Source organism: Glycine soja, chromosome 11, assembly GCF_004193775.1.
Source record: "Glycine soja cultivar W05 chromosome 11, ASM419377v2, whole genome shotgun sequence".
Lineage (NCBI taxonomy): Eukaryota > Viridiplantae > Streptophyta > Magnoliopsida > Fabales > Fabaceae > Glycine > Glycine soja.
The window spans coordinates 9,166,901-9,192,178 of NC_041012.1; the positions used below are offsets into that span (position 1 = coordinate 9,166,901).

General features: G+C 29.0%; 2 protein-coding genes and 1 pseudogene across 4 annotated transcripts; all 3 read right to left on the reverse strand.

Annotated features, from left to right (window-relative positions):
- Positions 1 to 1,027: 1,027 nt before the first annotated feature.
- Positions 1,028 to 4,462, reverse strand: LOC114374904 (ice nucleation protein InaA-like). 3 transcript variants are annotated; one of them, XM_028332629.1, is made up of 3 exons: positions 4,369 to 4,459; positions 2,451 to 2,810; positions 1,028 to 2,210 (listed from the first exon to the last, which is right to left on the reverse strand). In XM_028332629.1, the coding sequence occupies exons 1-3, from the start codon at positions 4,420 to 4,422 to the stop codon at positions 1,251 to 1,253; spliced, it is 1,374 nt and encodes a 457-aa protein (XP_028188430.1). In that variant the 5' UTR covers positions 4,423 to 4,459; the 3' UTR covers positions 1,028 to 1,250. The 3 variants fall into 3 exon arrangements, with proteins under 3 accessions (XP_028188430.1, XP_028188429.1, XP_028188428.1); XM_028332628.1 differs by having other exon boundaries at positions 1,028 to 2,162; positions 2,211 to 2,810; XM_028332627.1 differs by having other exon boundaries at positions 1,028 to 2,810; positions 4,369 to 4,462.
- Positions 4,463 to 5,911: 1,449 nt separating this feature from the next.
- LOC114374360 lies at positions 5,912 to 7,024 on the reverse strand (annotated as a pseudogene).
- A 4,769-nt stretch (positions 7,025 to 11,793) lies between these two features.
- Positions 11,794 to 17,445, reverse strand: LOC114377025 (G-box-binding factor 1-like). Its single transcript, XM_028335396.1, has 12 exons — positions 17,372 to 17,445; positions 17,232 to 17,285; positions 17,065 to 17,148; positions 16,903 to 16,974; positions 16,572 to 16,681; positions 16,418 to 16,499; positions 15,555 to 15,635; positions 14,682 to 14,736; positions 14,449 to 14,594; positions 13,407 to 13,484; positions 12,196 to 12,321; positions 11,794 to 11,895 (listed from the first exon to the last, which is right to left on the reverse strand). The coding sequence occupies exons 1-12, from the start codon at positions 17,423 to 17,425 to the stop codon at positions 11,794 to 11,796; spliced, it is 1,044 nt and encodes a 347-aa protein (XP_028191197.1). The 5' UTR covers positions 17,426 to 17,445.
- Between the last annotated feature and the right edge of the window lie 7,833 nt (positions 17,446 to 25,278).

The window sequence follows — 25,278 nt, forward strand, 5'->3', positions numbered from 1 at the left end:
AAGTGGCACAGTTATGACTTAAGAAAAAAACCTGTTTTCATCAGCATGATCAAGTTCATAGGAGCATTAAAATATTCCAAAAATCATTAGAATTGTGCAACTCAAAGGGATAAATACTAACATGATCATGAGATTGAACAGCTTCATTCACTATTGGCGTCTGACATCCTCAGTGCGACCCTTGATTATATGATTCCAGAAGAAAACAGATGAGAGATCAAGAGGTCCTCCAGGAGTCATCACTGTTGGTGTTATTGGTGGATATCCCTTCTTGCCTTCAATTGCACCATAACTACAAGTAAACAGGAATAATATCACTAAGTAGTAAGTTGTTTATCCATTCATTACAGATTACTAATTAAAAAAAAAATGTAGAGACAGGGCACTAGTTTTATTATTATAATTAATAAAACTAATAATCAAACAGTTAATTTATATTGTTGATTTATTGCGTGTTTTGTCAGGTTCATCATATTTTGTCTCACTGTTTTTTTTTTTTTTGTGTGGATTATTTTATCACTTTTATAGTCATTCTATTAGCTATTTCTATCTATATTAAAACATCGTCTTATTATTATATACTATGTATTGGGTTCTAAATTCCTTATATTATTATTATTATTTAGTTACATTGTTTTTTTAATGATATAATGAATTAGTGAATTACAAGCCTTAACAATTGAAATATATAAAAAAAATGGACTTTAGCATCAATTACGTGCTCTATCTAAAGCACTCCACGTGACCACATTGCATGCATTAAAACTGTAGAATTAAAAAAAAAAAAAATTAGCAGAAATACGACCATCCCATTCCAATGGTTTTATAAAAACAATATTTTTAAGTCTTCCAAGTAATCATGAGTCAAAAGTGGAAATAATATGCAGCTGAATATATAGCAGCGCTACCGTGTTGTGAATTTAACACTAGCTGGCTTGCTTCAACTAAATCAATTAGCCCAGTCTTAAATAAACACAAAAATAATTACTGGAACATGAATAAGCACACAAAGTAATTAAACACCAGCTAGCTTCAACCAGATCAAATGTTCATTATAAATTTAACGTTACATAAGTCCATGTTTCCATTCCTGTAGATTTGTGCAGCTTTTCCAGGAACATATAAACACTACCAAGGAAGTCTTTTCAAGGCACAAGAAATACAGACAAAGAGAGGAAGTCCACAAAGGGTACATGGTCATCACTGTTGAGATTGACCTTTATTACACAAACCCAGGGAACTGACTCCATTCACATGGTGGCCTGTAAAGGCTGGGGAACCCACATAAGATGTTTTATAGTGAAAAAGTGACACACTGAATCCTTCCCAGGCTTGATTCCAAGTTGCCTAAATATGATGTGATTTGGGCTCCAATCAGATGTGTCCAAATGACAAATGCCAAGAGCTTCAATTTTGTCGTCATCTCCATTATTCTCACTACCTAGTGAGACCTTGAACACCTTGCTCCCTGTTGCTATGAAGTGGCAATAGTAAATGGCATAAGGGTATGGTAAGGGATGGCAAGCTACCCATTTAGAAGCATTGATATCTTCTGATACTTCCAAAATGGTGAACTTTTGTAGAGGGACACCTGAGGCCGTGGGAAGTGTGGTTGTGATAATATTATGCTTGGTCTCTAAACCAATGATTTTGCCAACAAATTCAAGCATGGACTCTAAAGAGGTAGCACAAATCTTGGTCTCCCCTGTGATGGGTTCTGCTTCACATTGGTCAAGTGTGTCTCTCATGGCATTGGCTTGGGGAGAATCTTCAGAGATTGAGAAGAGTTGAAGAACACTGGGGAGTTGTGAGATTGAGAAAGGAATGGACTCAGCCTCTTTTTTTGGTAGGAAGTGAGAAACCTCTTGGATGGGAAATTGGAGAGTCATCACATTCCCAACATGAAGATCATCTAAGGCGAAAAATCCTGTCTTGAAAGCCTCTGTGTGGTCCACAATATTGGAAGATTCTTTTGGGTCATTTTTGGTACCGGTTCCACCATATTGGGTTATGTAAGGTTTAGTGGTATCATCATGGGATGACTCTTTTAGGTCCTTTTTGGGTTTGGTTTCTCCATATTGGGCTATATAAGGTTCAGTGGTATCATCATGGAATGGCTCTTTTGGAGCTTTCTTGGCAGTAGTTGTTGTGTACCCAGCTATGTAAGGTGCATTGGGATCATGGGTGGTTCTAGTCCTATACCCTGCAATGTAAGGTGCATTGGGATCATGGGTGGTTCTAGTCCTATACCCTGCAATGTAAGGTGTATTGGAATCATGTGTGGTTCTAGTCCTATACCCTGCAATGTAAGGTGTATTGGAATCACGGGTTGTCCTAGTTCTATACCCTGCAATGTAATTTGGTTGATTGTTAGCCATATGTGCACTAGTTGTGTACCCAGCTATGTAAGGTGCATTAGAATCATAAGTGTTGGTCCTATACCCTGCAATGTAAGGTGTATTGGATTCTTGGGCTTTATGGGAAGCACTAGTTGTTCTGTAACCAGCTATGTATGGTGTATTGGAATCATAGGTTTTGGTTCTATACCCTGCTATGTGTTGATTGGCTTTGTTTGCAGCATTGCTTGTTGTGTACCCAGCTATGTAAGGTTGATGGAACTTTTCATGGTTATGGTTGCGCTTAGTAGCAGTATATGAAGCTAGGTAATTAGGTTCAGCGGATTCTGAAGTGGTTATGTACCCTTGGCCATATGACTCGTCATTAGACACTGATGTGGCTTTGTACCATTCATCTTGTTTCTCATCTCGCAGTTCTACCTTCATATCTCTAGCACCAATGACGTGGCCACTCTACAATGAAAGTCAAGTCAATGACAAGAAAATAAGTAACGACTTTTGAGATTAATATGTACATGAGTATATCTTGAGGTTTCGATTATATGGAGAGTGCATGTCACTGTCACTAAATCTTCAACCCTTTTTGGGTAGATTGAACTCAGGGATTTCAATACACCGAGTGAGAGAGAAAAAGGAATTATGGATTATTTTACAAAATAATTTAAAATTAATGATCATGTAAGTGTAAATTTCATGTTATTAAGATATTATTTTAACTAATTAAATTAATAAATTAATTATGTTAAAAAATTATTAATATTATTATATATAATACTAAAATGATTAATGTATATTTAATTTTGATCTAATAATGTATTTTTTATATATAAATTTTTAATAAATTTGTGATTTTTATTTAATGATTTATTTTTTTTATAAATTATTAAATAAAAATCATAAATTTAATAAAAATGTATATATAAAAAAATATTATTAAATTAAAATTAAATATTATAAAATTTATTATGTAATACATTAAGAATTTTGATATTATTAAAAGTTTAACATAATTAACTTATAACTTAGTAGAGTGTCATGCTGCTAATGACACAAAGGGTGTAGGAATTTTTTTACGTCAACCAAGTTCTTATAATTTTAAAGGTAATCTTGTCATTTTTTTTACCTAAAACTCTTAAATTCTCATATTTTACTAAAATAAATTATAAATTTAATTGGTTAAATTATCTTGTACTCAGAATTCATGAATAAAAATATAAAAAAAATCCCTTTTCAAACAAATAGAAAATAGAAAAATAATTAGTCGCCTGAAAACTTGAAAAATATGGCTAATGATTTTACAATAGAAAATAATTTTCTCACAATCTTTGAAATGTATACACATCAATTTGAATTATCTCCTACTAATGCATACATGGTGCAACAGGGAAATAGCTTGAATATACGTACACATAGAAGGAAAAAGAGATATAATAAGAAAGAAATAAGTTCCTGTTTAAAAAGAGATATAATAAGAAAGAAATAAGTTCCTGTTTAAAAATAAATGAAAAATACTTAAATATATCCTGCTTAAGATCATGAAATATATGCTAAAATAAATTTAATAAACTATTCACTTAATCTATTATAAAATGTTAAAAATACTTAAATATAGAACTTTGATAAATTCTTTTTGCAAATTAGAAAAATTAAAGAGTAAAAAAAATAATTAATAGATCATATTAGACCCGATCCGTCGATCAATAACAATTTCAGCATAATTAAAGTTTTAAAACTTCTTAATACAACCTTGAATAGAAGATAAAGAGATAGATAAGATGAGTAATCTAATGAGAAACAAGTGTAGAAAATAGAAAAATATGTAAAACAAATATAAAAATTATTAGGGTGTTAAATTTACTGTAAAATATTGTGACAAGTAGAAGATATTTATTAGGGTTTCAATTAACTGAAGTAGTTGGTAAATTTCTACAGCGAAATAAGAAAATTGAACCAAATTTTGTTTCCTTGCAAGCAAGCTTAAGAGCATATCCATATTGCATAATTGAATTACCATAAGGAACAAAAGGAAAAGAGGAAGAAACTGAAGCCCAAGAGTAGAAGCCATCTTTCTGCTACGTAGAACGAAAGCCTCTGCTATTGGAGAGTGCCACTGGGATTTAGAAGTACAAAGCCACCTTTTTATAGGTGCTAGCGAGAGAGGTTTCATTCATTTAATATGTGGTTATAGAATAATTAATATTACCAAAACGATCACGCAAAAACTTGGAAATTCGAACATATTAATATATTACAACGCTGTACCTAATTGCTTAACAGACAAGAAAAATCAGTAAATAACGGAGTGTTGCAATTGCTTGATATGTACATAAACTAATAATAGTACTTTTGTTCTTTCATATAAGAAATAAAAGAGATTATTTTTATGGTTTTGATCACACTCAGAGCATCATTATTAAACTCGGATCTATTTCTAATATATATTTTTATTCATCTTCTTTATTTTCTCCAATCTCGTTTTTTTACATATTTTTCCTTTTCTTCCAACCAAACCAGCGAGCGTGGTGCATGGCGTCATACCTTTATAACATGATTCTTAAGTCTGGAATTGATAGAATGAAAAAGAATAAAAGAGAGAATTAAGAAAAAAAAAGTATATTTAAATTAAAATAATGTGATAGAGGTGTTAGATTCACATATTTTTTAGAAAAAATATTCTCACGTATTTCTTTATCACATGTTGAAAAAAGATATTTAAATTGTGATTATCCCTAGATAGAAAAAATATATTAAAAATTACACATAATGAATAGTCGTAGAAGAAATGAAATATATTAAAATCTTATATTGACTAAAAATAATATTAAGATAAATTATATAAATAAAAAATAATTATTATCTTAAAGTTAATTTTGTACGTGTATAGCCTCGATAAAGCATTGAGTTGTGTGGTACCGCAATGTACGCCTCTACGCCAGCTGAAACTCGTCACACCATATTGGGGATGAATACTACGCTGGCATTGGATCAAGATCTACTGTAATCAACTAAAATAATTAACTAGGTTATGCTCATCTAATCCTACTTTTGTGGGTTAAGCTATCCTTATGGACCTTATCCTAGATTAAGGTGCATTGATAAATAAAATAAAATAATTGGTTAGTGTGAGAATTCTTGTTATTATGAAAAAATATTCCATATCAAAACACATGAATAATCAAGATAAAAATTAGTTAATGATAACATAACTTGCTCAATGAGTATAAAAAAAAAAAAAAAGCATTATGATGCCCCGTCATTTCTTTAGACTTCAGAGATTTCTACATGTAAAAATAGCCTCTCAGACTTGTAATGTGAATCTTCAACTGTTGTTTGAGCCTTGACCACCACCAGCAACTGAGACAGTAGACTGTGCCTTCAGAAGATTCATTACTGTTTCTTCCCGATATTGCTCAATGAGTTCTGTCTGTTCCCACAACATACCAAATCAGATGCTAAGTTAGTACTTATATAGTAGCAGCTATCTTGAAAAAACTAAAACACAACAAAGCAAGGGAAGTATATAATTAATTAGTTGGATAAAATCTGTTCATGTTTTAGTTCTCATTATGAATTTAATTAACGTTGCAACAAGTCCATGTTTCCATTCTGGTTGAGTTGCATGTGCATCCTTTTCTAGGTACATAAACATTAACAAGGATGCTTTTTCCCCTAATACATTATTTACTTGTGGATAAAACAAGGCACATGCAAGACATACATAGAAAGAGAGCTCCACAAAGGGTACATAGTCATCACTGCTAAGATTGACCTTAATTTATTACACACACCCCAGGGAACTCATTGCATTCACTTGGTGGCTTGTGAAGGTTGAGGAACCCACATAAGATGTTTTACAGGGAAGAAGTGGCATACTGGAGCCTTCCCAGGTTTAATTCCAAGCCTAGTAAATATAATATGATTCGGGTTCCAATCAGATGTGTCTAAATGGCAAACACCAAGAGTTTCAATTTTGTTATCACCATTCTCAGCACCTAGTGATACTTTGAACACTTTAATTGCTGTCTCTATGAAGTGGCAATAGTAAACCGCATAGGGATAAGGTTGTGGAAGGCAAGCTACCCATTTAATTAGGAGCATTGATATCTTCTGATACTTCCAAAATGGTGAACTTTTGTAGAGAATTAGAACTTGAGGTTGTGGGGTAGCTAGTTGTGACTTGTGAGAATGTTATACTTGGCCTCCGAACCAATGATTGCGGCAACAAATTGGAGCATGGACTCTAAAGAGGTAGCACAAGTCTTGGTCTCCCCTTTGGTGGGTTTTGCTTCACATTGTTCAAGTGTGCGTCTCATGGCATTGGCATGGGGAGAATTTTGAGGGAATGAGAAGAGTTGAAGAACACTTGGGAGTTGTGAGATTGAGAAAGGAATGGATTCGGTCTCTTTTGTTGGTAAGATTTAAGGAACCTCTTGGATGGGATATTGGAGGGTCATCACGTTCCCAACATGAAGATCATCCAAAGCGAAATATCCTGTCTTGAAAGCCCCCCTGTATGGTCCATAATGCTGGAACTATCTTTTGGAACGGTTCCACCATATTGGGTTATGTAATTAGGTTGATGAAGCTTTTCATCGTGATGGTTGTGTATATGAGCAGTGTATGAAGCTACGTATTCAAGATTAGTGGCTTCGAACCATTCCACTTCTTTTTTTATCTTGGAGTTCTACGGCTTCTACCTTCGTATCTCTGGCTCCAGTATCTCTGGCTCCAATGTGCTGGTATGAATTCACAAGTGTACCAATATATCTCAAGTATTAAAATTAAAATAAAAATTTGAGTGTCGAATTTATACGAACTTTATTTGTATTTAAATAGATAAATATTTTATTAATAAAAAAAGTTAAAAAAAATTGACTTAAAAATGTTATGAAAAAAATAATAATTTAAATTAGTAGAAAATTAAATCAAATAAGAAGAGAAATTAAACAAGAATTTAAATTAATTAATTAAAGACACACAAGATGAGAAAATCTAATTATTATAAAAGGAAATTCAAAAAATGAAATGTTGGAAACTTAGTCTATCAGAGTTATTTTTTGATGTAATGTTAATGATTTTTTCCTATTTATAATTATTCTAATTTATATCACTTGTATCTACTAATATACTCTAACTTTGATCCTCGCATGAAATAACCTAATTTATCTATTTTCTCTCACAATTCCTTTGCAGAACTAAAATAGTAAATTATATTAAGAATATATATGGATAACAAACTAAACAAATATCAATGATCCCTGGTGATGACTTTATTTAGATATACTCTTTCTCAATTCTATTAGAAAGTATTTCAACGCTATCTCTGAAACTTATCATGCAAATGGGTGATCAAGCTACAAACAATAATATTAAGTACAGGAAAAGATAATGCAAATATAATATTCATAAATAGATAGGAAGATAAATTATATTAAAAGTTCCCAACAAATGGAGTTTAGTCCATCATTGTCATGGAGATTTTATAATTGCAAGAAAAAAATATTTAGTAAAAGGGATAAAAATAAGAAAGGGAATAAAAGGAAGGAATAACTTCGATACTTATTTCTCTTTCTTCTAGCTTATGTCTTCTTTAAGAAATTATATTCTCTTGGAATTTTTGAGTGTATTCTTTTTTTTCTCTCTTCTTCTTTTATAGATGCATATTAGTGATTTCATAATTAGTATGATTTCCTTAATTAGTCCTCCTTTTTTTAGTTAGTCTCATTTTCTTAATTAGTCTATTTTTGTTAATTAATCTTATTTTCTTAATTAATTTTTTTCTTAATTATTCTACTTTTCTTAATTATCTTGTTTCTTGGATTTTATTTTACTTACTAAGCATTATAAATTCACCATTTTTAATTTTCTTGGCACAAAAATTTAAATGATATTAATTTAATAAGTATTTGCTCAAAAAGAAAAAATTAAACGAAAAAAATTACAAATTCCTATATAATTTATCAACTCACCATTCTCCAATGAAAGTCAATTAGTCGGTGGCAGGAAATGAGTGTCAACTTTTGAAATTATTATGTACATGTATATATATCCTGAGGTTTTGATTATAAGGATTTTAAACAAAAATATAGACACGTGCATTGAGAGTATATCTCTCAAGTTTTTTTTTTTAAGTCAACAAAGTTCTTCAACAAAGTTCTTATATTCTTAAAAGTAAATCTATTCTCCTCATCATTTTTTTTACCAAAAAAACTCTTAAGTTCTCTCAAAAAAATATTTTTTGCAAATTAGAAAGTTAAAAGAATAATATAATAATTAGATCATATTAGACCCCACCTCAATAATAAATTTTGCTTAATTGGTTTTTCAAACTTCTAAATGCAATCTTACAATTAAAGAAGAGCATGCAAAAACTTGGTTATAGAATAATATTACTCGATTGAGCACACAAAAACTTGGAAATTCGAACATATTAATAGTATAATACAACGTCGTAGTAAGTAATTGCTTAAGAGACAAGAAAAATCAGCAAATAGTTAATGGAGTGTTGCAATTGCTTGATATGTACGTAAACTGATAATATATGAAGAGTAACGTAATGAGTTGCATATTTCTCAATAACAAGAAAAAAACCTAAGAGTTACATTTGTGTTTTTATTTATCACATTAATTATATATTTTATTTTACACGTTTTCACTATTACAAAAAAATATACAATCTTATATGGATGTAGCGTACATCATAGGTGCTGTCATTAATAATGCAAATGATACAATTTCTCAAACGTAAAATTGGTAGAATTATATATGTAGGCTAAATGTAATATTTAATAATGCAAGTGATCACATATTAATTAGGTATTTTCAGTAATTATTTGGTTCTGAGATACATTAGGTATTTTCACACTTCGTCATTGGTAGTAGTCATTTTTTTATCTTAGTTTTCTTGCTTGAGGTCACGTACATCATAGGTGCTGTCATTTCCTTACTACACTATATGGATGTAGCGGATTCGGGATTAGTTTTTGGGGTCAAGTTTGTCTGTTGAGTGGGTTTATGGATATCTAGTATCCTTGGTTATTGGCTATTTATTGTAGTCTACGTATAAATAGGGAATAACCAAGGGAGGCTTTATACGTTTGTGTTGGATGCTATGTACGTATATGAGTTTTGGGTACTCTTTGTGTCTATTATTAATATATTAATATTATTTTTATTTGTTGATAAAAAAATCCTATTCTTATATATTGTGTATTTGGTTTTATTTATTTATCTTATAAATACTAGTATTTTTTAGCTATTTTTTTATATAACTAAAAAACATTATGATAAATACTTCAAAATATATAAATTATGTTATAATTAAAATAAATAATAAATACATATTTTTAAACATATAAGTGTGTATTTAATTTTATTATAATTTTATTTTGAATGCTAATTAATTCAGTTTATAATTAAGTTAGGAAAGAGTATGTTTGTGGACTGAACTTTGTACTTTGTGCATTGTAAGCATGGACATGGGATTCTAGTTAAAATGCAACAAGTGTGTTTTGGTCAAGGGGGCCATGGCCTCCCTCATTGTTTTTAAAGTTTCGTAATTAATATCAATATTTTGATTATTTTTTTATTTTGTTAATTTTAATTATTAGATAATATTTTACTCTATTTTGAAGGTTTTTTTTAAAAAATATTATATATGTCCTGTGGGATTTTTTTTTTTGCCCCAGTCCATTATTGAATTTATGATTAGATGAATATATAAAATTATTTTATAATTTTAGTACATATTCCTTTTTTTTCATATTGTAGTATTAACAAATATGTTTTGATAGTTTTATTTATTTCTTATCTCATAAAAAAACTATTTATTTATTTTCATGTGTTACTTTGTACTGTATCTTAAATATTTGTATCATAATTTAATTATTTTAATTTCTGTATTTTTACTGAAAATTATTTTAGTTTAATTTCTGTTATGAACTATTGTTAGTGACAAATAAAAATAATTATTTTAAATTTTTTTATTACTGCCCCCTATTTTTTAATCCTGGATCCGCCCCTTTATAAGCTAGTTTGATTAGCTTATACTTGTTAATCTTTCTATCATTTTCTTCTCCTTTAATCAATCAATCCATTTTAAATATATTATGGTAATTCGTGTATTGCCTCGATAAAGCATTGACTTGCTTCCGCAACGTACGCCACTACGCCTGCTGAAACTCGTCACGCCATTGGATGAGATGAATACTCCCCCCATCATTGGATCAAGGGTCTACTCTCTACTGTACTCAACTAAAATTATTTACTAGGTAACGCCTATCTCCAACTAGGCATTTCTTATACTAATCCTATTTTTTTGGATTAAGCTATCCTTATCCTAGATTGAGGTGTATTGCTAAATAAAATAAAATAACTAATTAGCGTGATAATTCTTGTTATTGAAAAAAAAAGTATAGGATAACATGTATTATGTTTTTAATCTTTCATATTTTTTATTACAGATTTTAGTCTCTCTTAAATTGTTCTATTTTGTTTTTAGTCAGTGACTAATTTTTAACGGTTAAGTTTCTATTGAATGCTAGTTGTAGCTGATTGTCAATAACTTGCTGCAGTTTTTTCTTTTTTTTTATGCAGATCGAAGAAATAACTTGCTGCAGTTTGCCAGTACAAATGATTTCTTGGAGCATCAAAATCGAATATTATCGTCGCTATCTAAGTTCTTAGAAGTAGTATATATATGGTTAATTTTTATTATCAGCAAAAAAGACATTTTGTTGAAAAAGATGATAAGGGTACAAGAAATATCCAACCCTTACCTAGATAGATCCAGATAAGGCCGCCAACAACTACTTATAAAATCAAAGGAACCCACCTACATAAATTATCCTCTAACTCTAAAAACATCCCGAGAATATTTCCAACAAATCAATACTAAGCCTATGCATCTATAATATGTATATTTCTTCACTAATTATGTATGATAATATTAGCAAAAAATAAAGTGTATCCAGAACACTCAAACCGACTGCTTGAGGAGGGGATAAAGCCCTTGCATGCCCCCTCTTCCATCCGTTTCTGGTTAGATGGTTATAAAAAATAAAAAGAGAGAAATCTAATGGGTTTCATACTTCTCCCCTTAACAAAAACTAACAACTAACTTTATATATATATATATATATATATAAAATTCACCATATAAAAATAAAGCAGAAAAAGGGGAAGAGAAAAGCAAAATCAATACACAAAAGTATAAAGCAAGTTTCACAGAGCTTCATAACAAAAGTTTTCAATGTCATCCTCAAAAAATCAAAAAGAACCTCAATGTCGACCCAACAAATTGGGCAGTACCATAAAATTATAATGTAAATGTTTTGAAGGCTATCGAATATAAACATTATGATGCCCCGTCACTTCTTTTTAGACTTCAGAGATTTCTATATGTAAAAAAAGCCTCTCAGACTTGTAATGTGAATCTTCAACTGTTTGAGCCTTGACCACCCCCAGCAACTGAGTCAGTAGACTGTGCCTTCAAAAGATTCATTACTGTTTCTTCCCCATACTGCTCAATGAGTTCTGCCTGTTCCCACAACATACCAAATCAGATGCTAAGTTAGTACTTATATAGTAGCAGCTATCTTGAAAAAACTAAAACACAACAAAGCAAGGAAAGTATATAATTAATTAGTTGGATAAAATCTGTTCATGTTTTAGTTCTCAGTATATAATTAGTTGGACTTATTCAAATTGCTTCAAAGAAAAAATGTAACATGGGGAAAAATCATTTTTTATATTTATCTAAGTACTTAAGCCTGTCACTTAAAAATTAACCTATAGTAACAGGTAAATAACTGAACAAATAGGGATTTAAATGGCATACCAGTAAGGCATTGTTTTCTTTTTCGATCCTCTCACACTCAATAGTACGGGCATGAAGCTCTTCCCTGAGAACAGCATTTTCATCATCAAGACTCTCCAAGGAATCAATTATCTTTTCACGTTCTATCTGCAAAGGTGAAACACAAAAATAATGGAAAACATTATATGACAGATCAACTTTAAGGAAATTGTTAGAATTGAGAATGTTTTTGTTATTTTGGTATTAAAATATGTTCCTGATACAAGTTAGTATTAGTCAACATGTAGTAGGTGAAATTGAATGAAAGACCTTGTTTTAAGGGAGTGGTTAAGCTATAAGTCACTATGGGGTGTGTTGTTTTGCTTGTAACTTTGTATTTTCACCAACTACAAGTCACTTATGTATGCTGGAAAAACCAGAACGAAAATACAATTCTAACTTCCACCATTTTCTGCTAGTTGTGATCTTTCTTTTATGCATTCTTCTCCCACTTCACTCATGTTCAGTTTTTAGTTTCTTACCTTAACAGAAATTATTTAGGCTTAAGCATGTATCATTGCATTACTCTTGATGAATTTAATAGCTCTCTCTTCTGTAAAATTATCCCCTACATCCTTTATATGATGTTGAGAATTTTTCATTGCTCCAGTTAAAAGTTCAAGCATGCACAATAAGAATGATCAATGAAGGCAACTCCAGAATAAATGTGTTCTTTTGATTAACGTGTGATCTAGAATATAACAAAATAGCTTGAAAAACTAGAATTTTATGTTCTTGTGTAAGAAAATTAAATTAAATAAAATAACTACGCTATCCGGAATCTATTATAATATACGTACAAAATCTAAAGCGTGAGTCGTGGAGCTGACATTAAAGCATGGGTATTGTCTGCAACTTCATAATCAATTTCAATGTATTTCTATTTTGTGCTTTTCCTTATTAATATCCATGTTCAAGTTTAAATTTCTAAATTACAGCAGCTACTTACGTATATTCTCTTAGATTCAATAACTATATCTGATCTTTTTACTTAAAAAACTTCAAATTTAATTCAACATAATGTGCAAATTTATGCCACAAAATTCAAGTACATTTATCATTGTCACCTCTCATGCACCCTTTTGTAATTCTTGATATCTTTATTTTATTTATATATACTCAATTTAGAAGTTCGAAACACCCTCATAGCATGCCAGTATATATCTAGTATATGATAATTATGCATTGTGTACCTTTATCTTCATCCTTGATCTCTTAGATGCTATCTTCTTTTGATGCTTTCTTCTTTGTTCTTTTTCTTCAGCAGTTTCCTGTCAAAGTAAATGCAGCTCAGCAGGAAATTATATTAATAGTAGGCATCACTAAGAATTAAATGGAGAAACCATAATATGGCAAGTATTATCAAAGAAATATTCATTTTCATTGTAGTACACATCTCCATAGACAGTAAAGTGTAGATAGAACAATAATGGTGGTAGCCTTTCATCCAAAATGGCCTTAAGTGACAAGGAATAAGGTGTAGGAAGAACAAAGGCAATGCAAAATTGAACACAAGTTTAGAGAGTCAATGTCCAAGATCACATGCAATGCAAGCAGAAAATCATAATAGGAGCATTAACACAGCACGTGCCCCTCCAACAAGTTACACAAGGTGGCATGTAGATTTGATGATACTTAAATAAACCAGACCATATAGATGGTGTAGCTATAAGGGTATTTAACAAATTTAAAGATGGAAGAAATCAATGAGGTGAATCTCCGCAATGTATCTTTGAACCATCATAGCATTCAATTGTAAACCAGTGATAGTTTAATATCATAATTTGATTCAGTACAGTTTAATTAGTAAGTACAGATTTCCTTCCAAGGTAATATTATGAAAGATTTATAAGCTATATCTATGTGAAAGATTATTTTTTTAGATTTTAAGGAATTTATAAGCTATATCTATGCTTGGAAAAAGGAGCTAGTCAGTGTCATCCTTTATTTTACCCTTTCGGTTGTTTAATCATTATCATTCCACGTTTGTAACAAACTCTTATTTATATGCATGAGCAAATAAACCTTAGATATATATACATATATGTTAAGTACATTAGTCCAATAGGAATTTTAAAGTGCAGTTAGCTAGCTGGTTTATTAAAATGATTTCCCTTTATCTTAGGTGTTATATCAGAACATGATGAGCTCCCCTTTCCTAATATATAGAAAGGTAACTGAAAAAGCTAATCAAATACGATATATGAAATAATATCACCCAGAAAATTTTAGTACCTTTCTTTTCAGTTGAGGCTTACTGCCACATGCATCGGGTTCTGTACCCAACTTCTGATTCTGCAGCTCAGTTGGATTTGCTTCAAAATGATCAGATGCAATAACATTGCAAGTTTCATTACTACTCACATTCTGTGAAGCTGGCCCTGATCAAATCAAATCTCATAGATCATAAAACATGAATTTTCCATTTTTTATATATCAAATCACAATTTTATCAACTTCAAACATACCATTTCCTTGCATCATACTGGACTGCCCCTGCCTAGTTGAAGGGATATCCTGCAGCTGAAAGGACCAAAGATTATAAGCATTCTGAACCGTACAGATGAAAAACATTAGCATGTTTTAGTGCCTGATTAAATTACCGGTGTTTAAGAGTTCCAAATATAAATGATGACAAAATAGATATTATATTGCTAATACAATGTTATCAGATCAATTTTCAAATCGTGAATCGCCAAGCTAATTTTGAATGGTGAATCATAATTTATATAAAATGGTAAGATTCTAAGTGAATGAAAAATAACTTCAAATATATAATATAGATGATATACAGTGTTCAATGTAATAATTTTAAACTAAAAATAGATAAAGCACTTAAACATAAGTCTCATAAAGCAATATTATTAGTAGTATATGAGTTCACGAAGCCTCTATTTTGGAAGAATGGAAACAAGTAATGAAACAACCAAATGAAGTGCATGCATTGAGTGACAAATAAACTAGTGGACTATAGTCAAATAGGATAATTTCAATAGTGTTCCTAAATTGATTAATTTCTTTCATCATGAGAATTGGTGAAAGAAAAATAAAAGGAAAAAAATAATGAATTGTTAAATCGTGTGATTCATGTCGATTATAAACTAACTGTGGAAGACACTCAACGGCTACATCTTTTGACTTCAAACTTCAAATTAATGCAACATGATGGAAAGGTGTAATGTGCAAATTCATGTCAGAAAATTCAAGTACATTTATCATTGCCATCTCATGTACTCTTTGTAATTCTTGATATCATTATTTTGTTATATAATCAATTTAGAATTTCGAGACACCCACTTAACATGCCAGTATATATCTAGTATATGATAAATATTGTATACCTTCATGATCTTTCTCTTTTTTCTCTTGTCTGATATCATATTTTTCTGCCTTTTTCTTCTTTCTTTTGTTTCATCACTTTCCTGTCAACGTAAATTCAGCTCAGCAGGAAATAGTAGGCATCACTAATTAAGAATTAAATAAAGCAAACCATAATATATGGCCTTTACTTTCTGAAGAGTATTTGTCAAAGAAATTCATTTTCACTGTAGTACATCTCCATAGGCTACACATAGAACAATAGTTATGATGGTGGTAGCCTTTCATGCAAAATGGCCTAAGTGACAAGGAACGAGGTGTGGGAAGAACCAAGTCAATGCAAAATTGAACACAATTTTAGAAAGTCAATGTCCAAGATCACTTGCAATGCAAGCAGAAAATCATAATAGGAGAATTACCACTGCAGATTACCCTCGAACAAGCCACACAGGGTGGCATGACCATGAACATTTGATGATACTTAAACAAGATCATATAGATGGTGTGTAGCTAGCTATAAGGGAATTTTACAAATTTAAAGATGGAAGAAACCAATGAGGTGAATCTCAGCAATATAGATCTTTGGACCATCATATGCATGCAATTGTAAACCATTGATAGTTTAATATCATAATTAGATTCTCCGTTTTGATTCAGTGCAGTTAAATTGGTAAGTACATATTTCCTTCCAAGGTAATATTATAAAAGTTCTATATATGTGGAAGATTTTTCTTCTTGGTGGGAGAATATTAAAAAGAGCTTTTATATATATATATATATATATATATATATATATATATATATATATATATATATATATATATATATATATATTCTGCATTTTAATTCAATAGGCCGATATTACATTGCAAAGCTGTATATGCACCTTTATTTTAAATGTTGTTGCTGCACCGGCATTCTTAACATCATGGCCTACAACTGTTGTTTCCTTGCTTTCGCTAGTCACACTGTGCACAAACAATTTGAAAATTACGGTTGGAAAAATGTGATGAAGATGTTCACCAGCAGAACAAACGTACCTCCTTGGTAGTCCTTCCCCATTGGTTTTTGGGATTGAAGGTTGTAAGCTCTTGTCACAAGAAATCCTTTGCATTTCATCTCCAGAATCTAATAGACAACATTGTCCAACCTGCTAAAGCAGTTGTGTCATTGAAGTTTCTCAGGAAGAAGAATCATATATTAAATCCATTAACAATTCCTAACTGCATCCCAACTCCACACTCCATAAAAGAATATGCAAATTTCATAAAATATGAAGCAACTGGAAACTTCAGTTTAATAGAAATCATGAAAATAAAATAAAATAAGAAACTAAATAAACTTATTAAATGAATAAGGAATTAGAGTTACCTCTGCTGCTGCCATTGGATAAATGTTGGAGAATGACCAACTTTGATACATTGCATCATATGCTGTTGGCATCTGCCATTAAAACAAGGCATGTAAGTAGTCTTTTCATCATAATCAAAGCACACAATCAACTATCATATGTATGAATATGTATATCACTACCTGACTTCCCGACCAGGAGGGATAAAAAAGAGAAGTAGCTGGATTTACATTGGAAGTTGCAGCATGCTCAACATTATGATAAGCCTAATTAAAAGTGATGGAGAGTATCAGTTGTTTGTTTCCCTATAAATAAGTATAAAATGATTCCAAAAAATAAAATCTGAGACCTGCGTAGAAGTAGACCATGGAGATGGCAAGGATCTTGACAAGTTTTGTGTCTCCTGTTAGAAAAAGAAAATTTGATGAAAATTAGAGAATATTTATCCGGTCTAAATAGATTGCAGATAGAAATATCATGTTTGCTTACATTTTTGGGCGGTGCAGACTTTTTGCCATCAACCTTGGCACCTCTTTTGTCCATCTTGCTTAGGATTGAACTAAGTACCTTTTTTTATGAACAAACTACTTTTAGATCAAATACTCCCCAGAATGAGAGATAAATAACAAAGAAACCAATGCCAAGGAAAAAAAAAGTGAATGCTTATTTGAAACTATGGATTGTTTTTGCAACAAATAAATTAAATACGAATATTATTTGAACATAAATCATTGACTTTCTTTGACGTTTGTTTCTCTTGGGACAAAAATTAGAATTTAGGATACTCGTTTAAAAGTTGCATATACGGTTCATCAATCACATGATCATTTTCACCCACATTGAGACTGCTAATAATGGTATAAGTATATTACTTTTGATGGATCCCATTTCTAAAACAAAGTTAAATAGACATGATAAAAAATTAAAAGTGACTAGTTTGTGGTTAACGATCCAAACTTTTGTGTGTTTTTAATTTTTTCTTAAGGCTTAAGATCCATAAATTTCAAAGTGAACCATGTAAATTCAAGCCAAATTTCTCACAAAACCAGCCACTAAAAAAATTCCAACATACCCTCTTTTCACTGATATAATATCGATTCTGAAACCAATTAATCAAGAGGAAAATGCTGGATTAGCAAGGCACACACACATTTAAGAAGAAAAGGGAAAAGATCTTTCAACATCCTTAGGAAGTAAGGCCAGAAGAATGAATCTTATACAATCAGAAATTTTACCAAAAACAAAAACTGAGTTTACACATTTCAAGAAGAAAAGGAAAAGATCTTCCAACGCATCCTAAGGCAACCCCATTAGAAGCCACAAGAATGGATCTTATACAATCAGAATTTTCACCAAAAACAAAAACTCAGTTTACACCATCTGCTATGAGGAGTTGAAACACAAATGATTACACCAAAACTAACATCCAGAATATAAACACACAACTGAAAGAATACTGAAGAGCATAAAACACAAAGCCGAGTCCATGTAGTTTGTGAAACAAGACCAACATGAATAAACATGCACGTCATGTGTCGGCATCAAAAATCAGAGAAGAAGAGAAACCTGTGTGTGTGTGTGGCGCTAAAACAAAGTGCTTATGAAACTTATGAAGTTGTTGTCAAATGAATATGCATGCGTGTTCTTATATACACAATATATAAGCATTATATTATATATTTAAATTTATATTTAAACAAATACCACGACAAAAACGGAAATAACATTTATTACTTAACTTGTCTGTATTTTATCAAAAACACTTTCTATGTTTGTAAAGAGTCTATGCGTATCCAGTTTTGGTTTCCACCAAGGGAATGACCTTTCATATTTAAGGAAAGAAATTTTTTACTTCCCTATATGAAATTTTTGAATGATATGAACATAAAGAAATTTGAAAACCTTTGTTGAATTTGAAATTTGATATTCGTTTTTCGGTTGGTTGAGCAAAGTGCATGGGTGATCTAAATTTCGTGTTCAGTTCCTATAAATAAAACAAATATTGCATTTGAGAAAAAAATAAATTAAAAAGAGAATAATCAGTAAAAAAAATTGTTCAAACAATAATAATTTTATAACTTCTAAAATTCAAATTCATTAATGTAAAAAATATCTCCATAATATTTTTTTTCCAAATACTATTAAATAAACATTAAATATTTTTTTGAAAAAATTAATTACTAAGTATTTAATAAACATCACTTATTGAGCATTACATAATAAAGTATTTGACCATATTTTTTTAATAACAAAAAACAATAAGTATTAAATGAAAAACGTTAAACATTTAATATATGGAAGTTACTTATACATTATATAAATATATTTCATTAACATCTCTAATTTTATTTAATATTTTATATAGAGTAATTTATTTCCCATAATGAATTGACTTTATTTATCATTTAAAAAAGTATTAAATAATTTTAAATCATTATTATATTAAATATCTTTCGTTTTTTATTAAATGATTGTTGTTTTGTGTAATTAAAAAATAATTTAATGTTTATGCTTGTAAAATAATTTTATACCCTCATCCAATCTCATCGAGTCAGTAGTAAATGTTCAATAAATATTTGATTAATAATGAATTGAATTTTTTAGGCTAAAATTTAATTTTCGTCCTCTTATTTTCTCAAATTTGTGTTTTCAATTTTCTAATTTTTTAATTAAGACACTTCATTCATTGCTTTTAAGTAGTTTATCATTCTAATTCCTTATTTTTTTAATTGAGACGTTTTGTTTCCTACCTTCAAAAAATTAATAATTTTAGTCCTTATAGTCAATTTCAAACATTGATTTACTCTATAAAATTTATCGACAACTGTTTATTTATTATGCACATAACAAATGTTTTTAACATTATTTAATTGTTAACAAAGTTAATTTGTAAAAGAAGAATTAAAAAATTACACAGTCAACAAGTTTAAAATTAACCAAGGAAACTAAAATTATATTTTTTTAAAAGTGAGAAACAAAATATCTTAGTTAAAAAAATAAGAAGACTAAAATAAAAAAATTTTAAAAAATGAAGAACAAGATTTCTTATTTAAAGAATAGAGGAACTAAAATCACATATTTGAGAAAATAGAATAGCAAAAATTACATTTTAATCATTTTTTATTATTTTAAAAAGTATTAAATAACTTTTATTAGTATTTTTAAAAAAAAACTAAAAAGAATAAGTATAAAAGACAATGGAATTTAATGAATATTTATCTTTAGAGTATCAGTGTCAATGTAAAAGATATCAGTAAATTAAAAATAGTATACTTTAGTATTCGATTTGTGATTTAGTAAAATTTTTAAACTAGTTATTATATATTAAGATTTGTGCTTAAATGAAAATATAAATATATTTTATACTTCTAATGTATTCTAAAATTAAAATATTTAAAGAATAATCTTTTTTAAGATAAGAATATTTACCTTTTGCAATGCATAAGATAAATGTTTATTCATATAACTAAAATTTATAATGATAAATACTTTTAATACATAAACATATATAATTAAAAAATAATAATAAATATTTTTAACTTATAAATTATATCTTAGATTTCTGTTGTTATGTTAAAGATTTTTTGTTTTTCATTAAATACATGTTTTTTTTGTGTAATTAAAAAATATCTTAGTAGTAAATGCTCAATAAATATTTTATTGATAATGAATTGAATTTTTTAAAATAATAAAAAAAGTCAGTCCATTATCAATCAAATATTTATTCAGCAATTACTACCAAAGCATTTAATAATATTTTTAATTACACAAAACAACAAGTATTTAATGAAAAATGAAAAAACATTTAACATAACAACATAAATGATAATAAGTCTAAAATATAATTTATATATTAAAATATTTATTATTAATATTTTTTAATTATAATATATTTCTTTATTAAAAATATTTATTATTATAAATTATAGTTATATAAATAAATATTTGTCTTATTTATTGCAGAAGGTAAAAATTGGTTATTCTTATCTTCAAAAATATACACTAAGAGTATAAAATGTTTTTGAATTTTTATTCAATCACAAATTATGTATGCTAACTTTAATGAAACCAATACATTCTAAATCCAACCAAATCCACCTTAATGTATTTCCAAATTAAATTCAGAGTTCACAAAACAATCCAATACAAACCTTATTGGATGACTAAAACCCTAAATCCAACACCGAATTATTGTTGATGACTACAAAATAACACCAATTTCACTCTAAATTTAGATACGCACCCCTAAATACAAAATCCTAAATCAAAGAATATGTGGAGAAAAAGATCAAATTACTTCCCCCAATTGATACACTAAACATAAACTCAAATTTAGGGCACAAGAAAAGGCTCTTTTGAAGAAGATGAAAAGCAAAAACTAATTTGAGAAAGAAGAAGAACCCATTTTATAGAAGATGAAACCCAACACTGACAACTACAATAGTCAAAATACAATGTTCAAATTCAAATAAGAAAAATAAAAATTAATTAAATTAAATTCCACATCAACAATACATGTTTAGATGGTATAGAGACCAATGAGACAACTCAATAGACACATAGACAATTACTAACGTTCGTTAATGTTAAATCATGAAAAAGACCAAAATATGCTAATTTGAAAACATAATATATCATAATGAAAATTTTTAAACATAATGTACCAAAGCAAAACTAAAATGTAAATTTAATGGACCAAAATAAAACAAACATATTTTATAATAACTAAGAAAAACATTCCAATGACCAAAATGGAAAAGACACTAAATTGCAAAGACGAAAAAAATATTTAAAGCTAAAAAAATACATGGTGACTAGTATAAAATTGAGATATTCTAAATAAAAGTGTGAATAGACATGATAACAGTACGTAATGGAAATCAATATGTGATTTCTCGTTGCGTAAAACTCATCCTCATCCCCGCGGGTATGATTTTTTATTTTTCATCCTTGTACCTGACAAATATTGAGTATACCCATACCTGTCCTATAATTTTTAAAAATAAAATTAAAAACATAAAAATTCATTTTAAGAAAAAATAAAATAACTACATTTAATTTTTTATAAAATGATATTACCATATATATCCAAAAAATAATAAAAAATGCTAATATATATATATATATATATATATATATATATATATATATATATATATATATATATATATATATATATCACATGAAATAAAGATAATTTAATTATTACTATACAGATAATATATACATACCCATTTCCCTATCTAGTTTTAAAAATTGTTACTCCTACCGGTACCGTTCCCCATAAAACTCATGAGCGAAACGGTATCTAGATTTGTTTGTCATGTCTAAATGTGAACAACTTCATTAACTCGTCGATAATGAAATGAACCAAAATGTTTGATGATTGATTGAGCAAATCTCTGCACTTAGAGAATAATGGAACCACATGCAGAAAGATTGAGGTTACTGCTTTAATTTGCTACACTACTGTCCACAATAATTGCAATCAAGCTCTATGAAGACGTGATGCAAATTCAGATCATCAATCCATGAAATAGCTTCAAGAAGTGCTGTTGCTTCTGCCACAAATACTGGAGAGGATAGCCACGTTTCCAAACAGTTTTTGCTGAAATAAATTCCCTGTACTGTTACGAATGCATATGCCAAAAGGATTTTGTTCTTTGGCAGTTGCAGCATCAACATTACACTTTAAAAAAACAACATTCTATTAATTAGAAGCTAATATGCATCGATTGCTTCTTTTTTCAAGACATTGAAGCACTATTGCGTATAGTTTAACTATTTAAGAGCATATTTAGATTTACATTAAATTTTCTATAATTGCGTTAAAATTTATGTTAACGTGTGATTTTAGGTGGATTTTTATATATTTGATTTGTTTTTGTTCTGGCCATAAAACACGGAGTTTCCCAACCTACTGGTCCAACACTATTTTGATTTTACATTACAAAATTATTGTAAGTTAAAATAATTTTAGATAATTTTTGTATTTAATAAAAAAAACTTATGCTCATTTTTAATTTACTACCAACTTGCTTTTATAAAAACATCCCAACATTAAATTACTTTACTTCAAAATTAATTTTATCGAGACTCATCCAAATATAGATTAAAATAAAATAAAAAATTATAATAAAAATTATCTTTGAACATTTTACAAAGGTTAGAAACTGTGTTTCTACTTTGACACAATATTTATTATTATCATCACACAATGTTGAAGCCGTTAGAATATTAATTATGTAATCTTTTTAAATAAAATCTAATTCATAAAAATTGGTTTATGTTTTATTTTTAAAAAAATATTTCATTTTAGTAAAAAATTCTAAAAAAAACAGTGGAAATAATTCTCTTAATTTTTATAATTTAATTGTTTCTTAAAATAGTTATATCATTAAATAAATTATTGATAAATGCAAGAATGTGAGATAATTAGTGGGCCCATTTAGTATTTTGGAGTTGCAGGACTTATGTTTTTATGAGGTGCTTAAGTTAAAACAAAAAAGTAAAAATTAAGTAATGTGTCTAAATGAAACTCACTTAAGAACGATCTAAAAAAAATTGTCTTAATTTTCTAAAAACTTTATCACCAAATTAGTATTTTAAAATATTCCCATATTTTCTTTTTTAACTCAAAATATCCTCGCCAAGAGCTACAGTAAAATGTTATCATATATTTTCTTATATAATTAAAATAATTACTAGCTAAAAGATTTTTTTAAAGACTAATTTAAAAATATAAATCTTAAAATTTTTTAGAGACTATATTAGATTAGTCAGTAAAAAAAAAAAAAAGAGAAAAGAGAAACTAGATTAGTAATCACAACAATTAAGAGCTAATATAGTAATGCATATAACCCTGTGTCAATGAGGTGAAGGGTTTACTCCATTTTGTAACTAATGCTAAATTGGTGTACTTTGTTTTTCAATTTTGTTGTGTTTAGCTGAATGCTTATGCATTTGCTTGTGGGAGATGAATAATATTGGTTGTTACTTATTCTTATCTTTTTTTTAATATGATACTTAATTTTAATGGTTCATTCGAAGGAATAAAAGTGAAAAGAAAGAAAATTAAGAAGAAAGAAAACACATATAATATGTATTTTTTATTTGGTCGAAAAAAAATCGAAAGAAAATAAGAAGAAAATTGAATTCAAGAAAAAAAATTTAAAATTTTCTTTCTTTCAACTTTTCCTCCAATTTAAATTTTAAAGTTTTCTTTCCTTCCTATTTTCTTTTCTCTCTTCCAAACATAGGATAAATAACTTGTATATGTGTTTCTGACTAACCCAAAGTTTGAGGTATCAACCAATAATTTTTCTCTCTAACCCAAAGTCTTAGGTGTACTAACCAACAATTTTTCTCTCTAACATGATTGAGATCACGTCATTAATAGAAAGATACTCTAAGATTCAAATTAGTAACAATTTTACTAGAACAATAGGACACAAGTGTGCCTAAGATGAGTTGGATTTTTTGTTATGGGTTTCAAAGCTTCTGAAGGATAATATTACCTTATTTTACTACAGCAAAAGACGAATGTACTATTCCCAGGTGTACTGTAAAAATCATGTGCCTAAGCAATAGTATTGACTTCGAGATCAACACTTAACAAATTGTGTTGACCCAATACTTTACTAATCAGGTGGGTCACAGATCAATTTGATTTCCGTTTTATGCTACTAATTAAATTTCATCTCCTAACAGAAGGGCGCAAAACCGGCCGGTTATGAACATCTAATTGTGGAATTTTCAGGAGTTCAACATTAATTCATGGAACAACAAGCTTAATTAGATCATCTTCCGGTTAGAGAGTTCATGTAGCATCAGTCTGCAAACTGCAACAACAGTGATACTTAATTATCACGTGGTTGTGAAGATAACCATTTTTGTGAGAACATTTATCCCAAGCATAGAGGGAAGTTAATACCAAAATGGGTTGATCGATCGATTTGCAATTTTGCATGAATAGCTACGTATCAACTTAATTTTTCACACACCAGGTGCATTCTCTCCCCACTCATGCATGCATAAATTGCATCAATTACGAGCTGTTAAACACACAAAAAGTATAATGTAAGAATTCAGTTCTTCTTGAATCTGTAAGTAAATAGTAAACAATTGAAACAAAACTGCTTTTAAAAGCTGGTTCCAGAACTTGATAGGCCATGCTTATTTGAGTATTTTTTTTATGCATGAGAATTGAAGACAATATCAAATAATTTACGATAATTTACACGTACTGTTCATGGAAGACATGTTTGTTTGAATATATATACGCGTGAAAATTTTGGGTAAATTACTCTGAATAAACGTCATTGATGGGTTTGAAAAATGAAGCCTTTGTTGACTTAAAATTTGGAAGGGTGTGCACTAGCATTTGTACAAGGAAT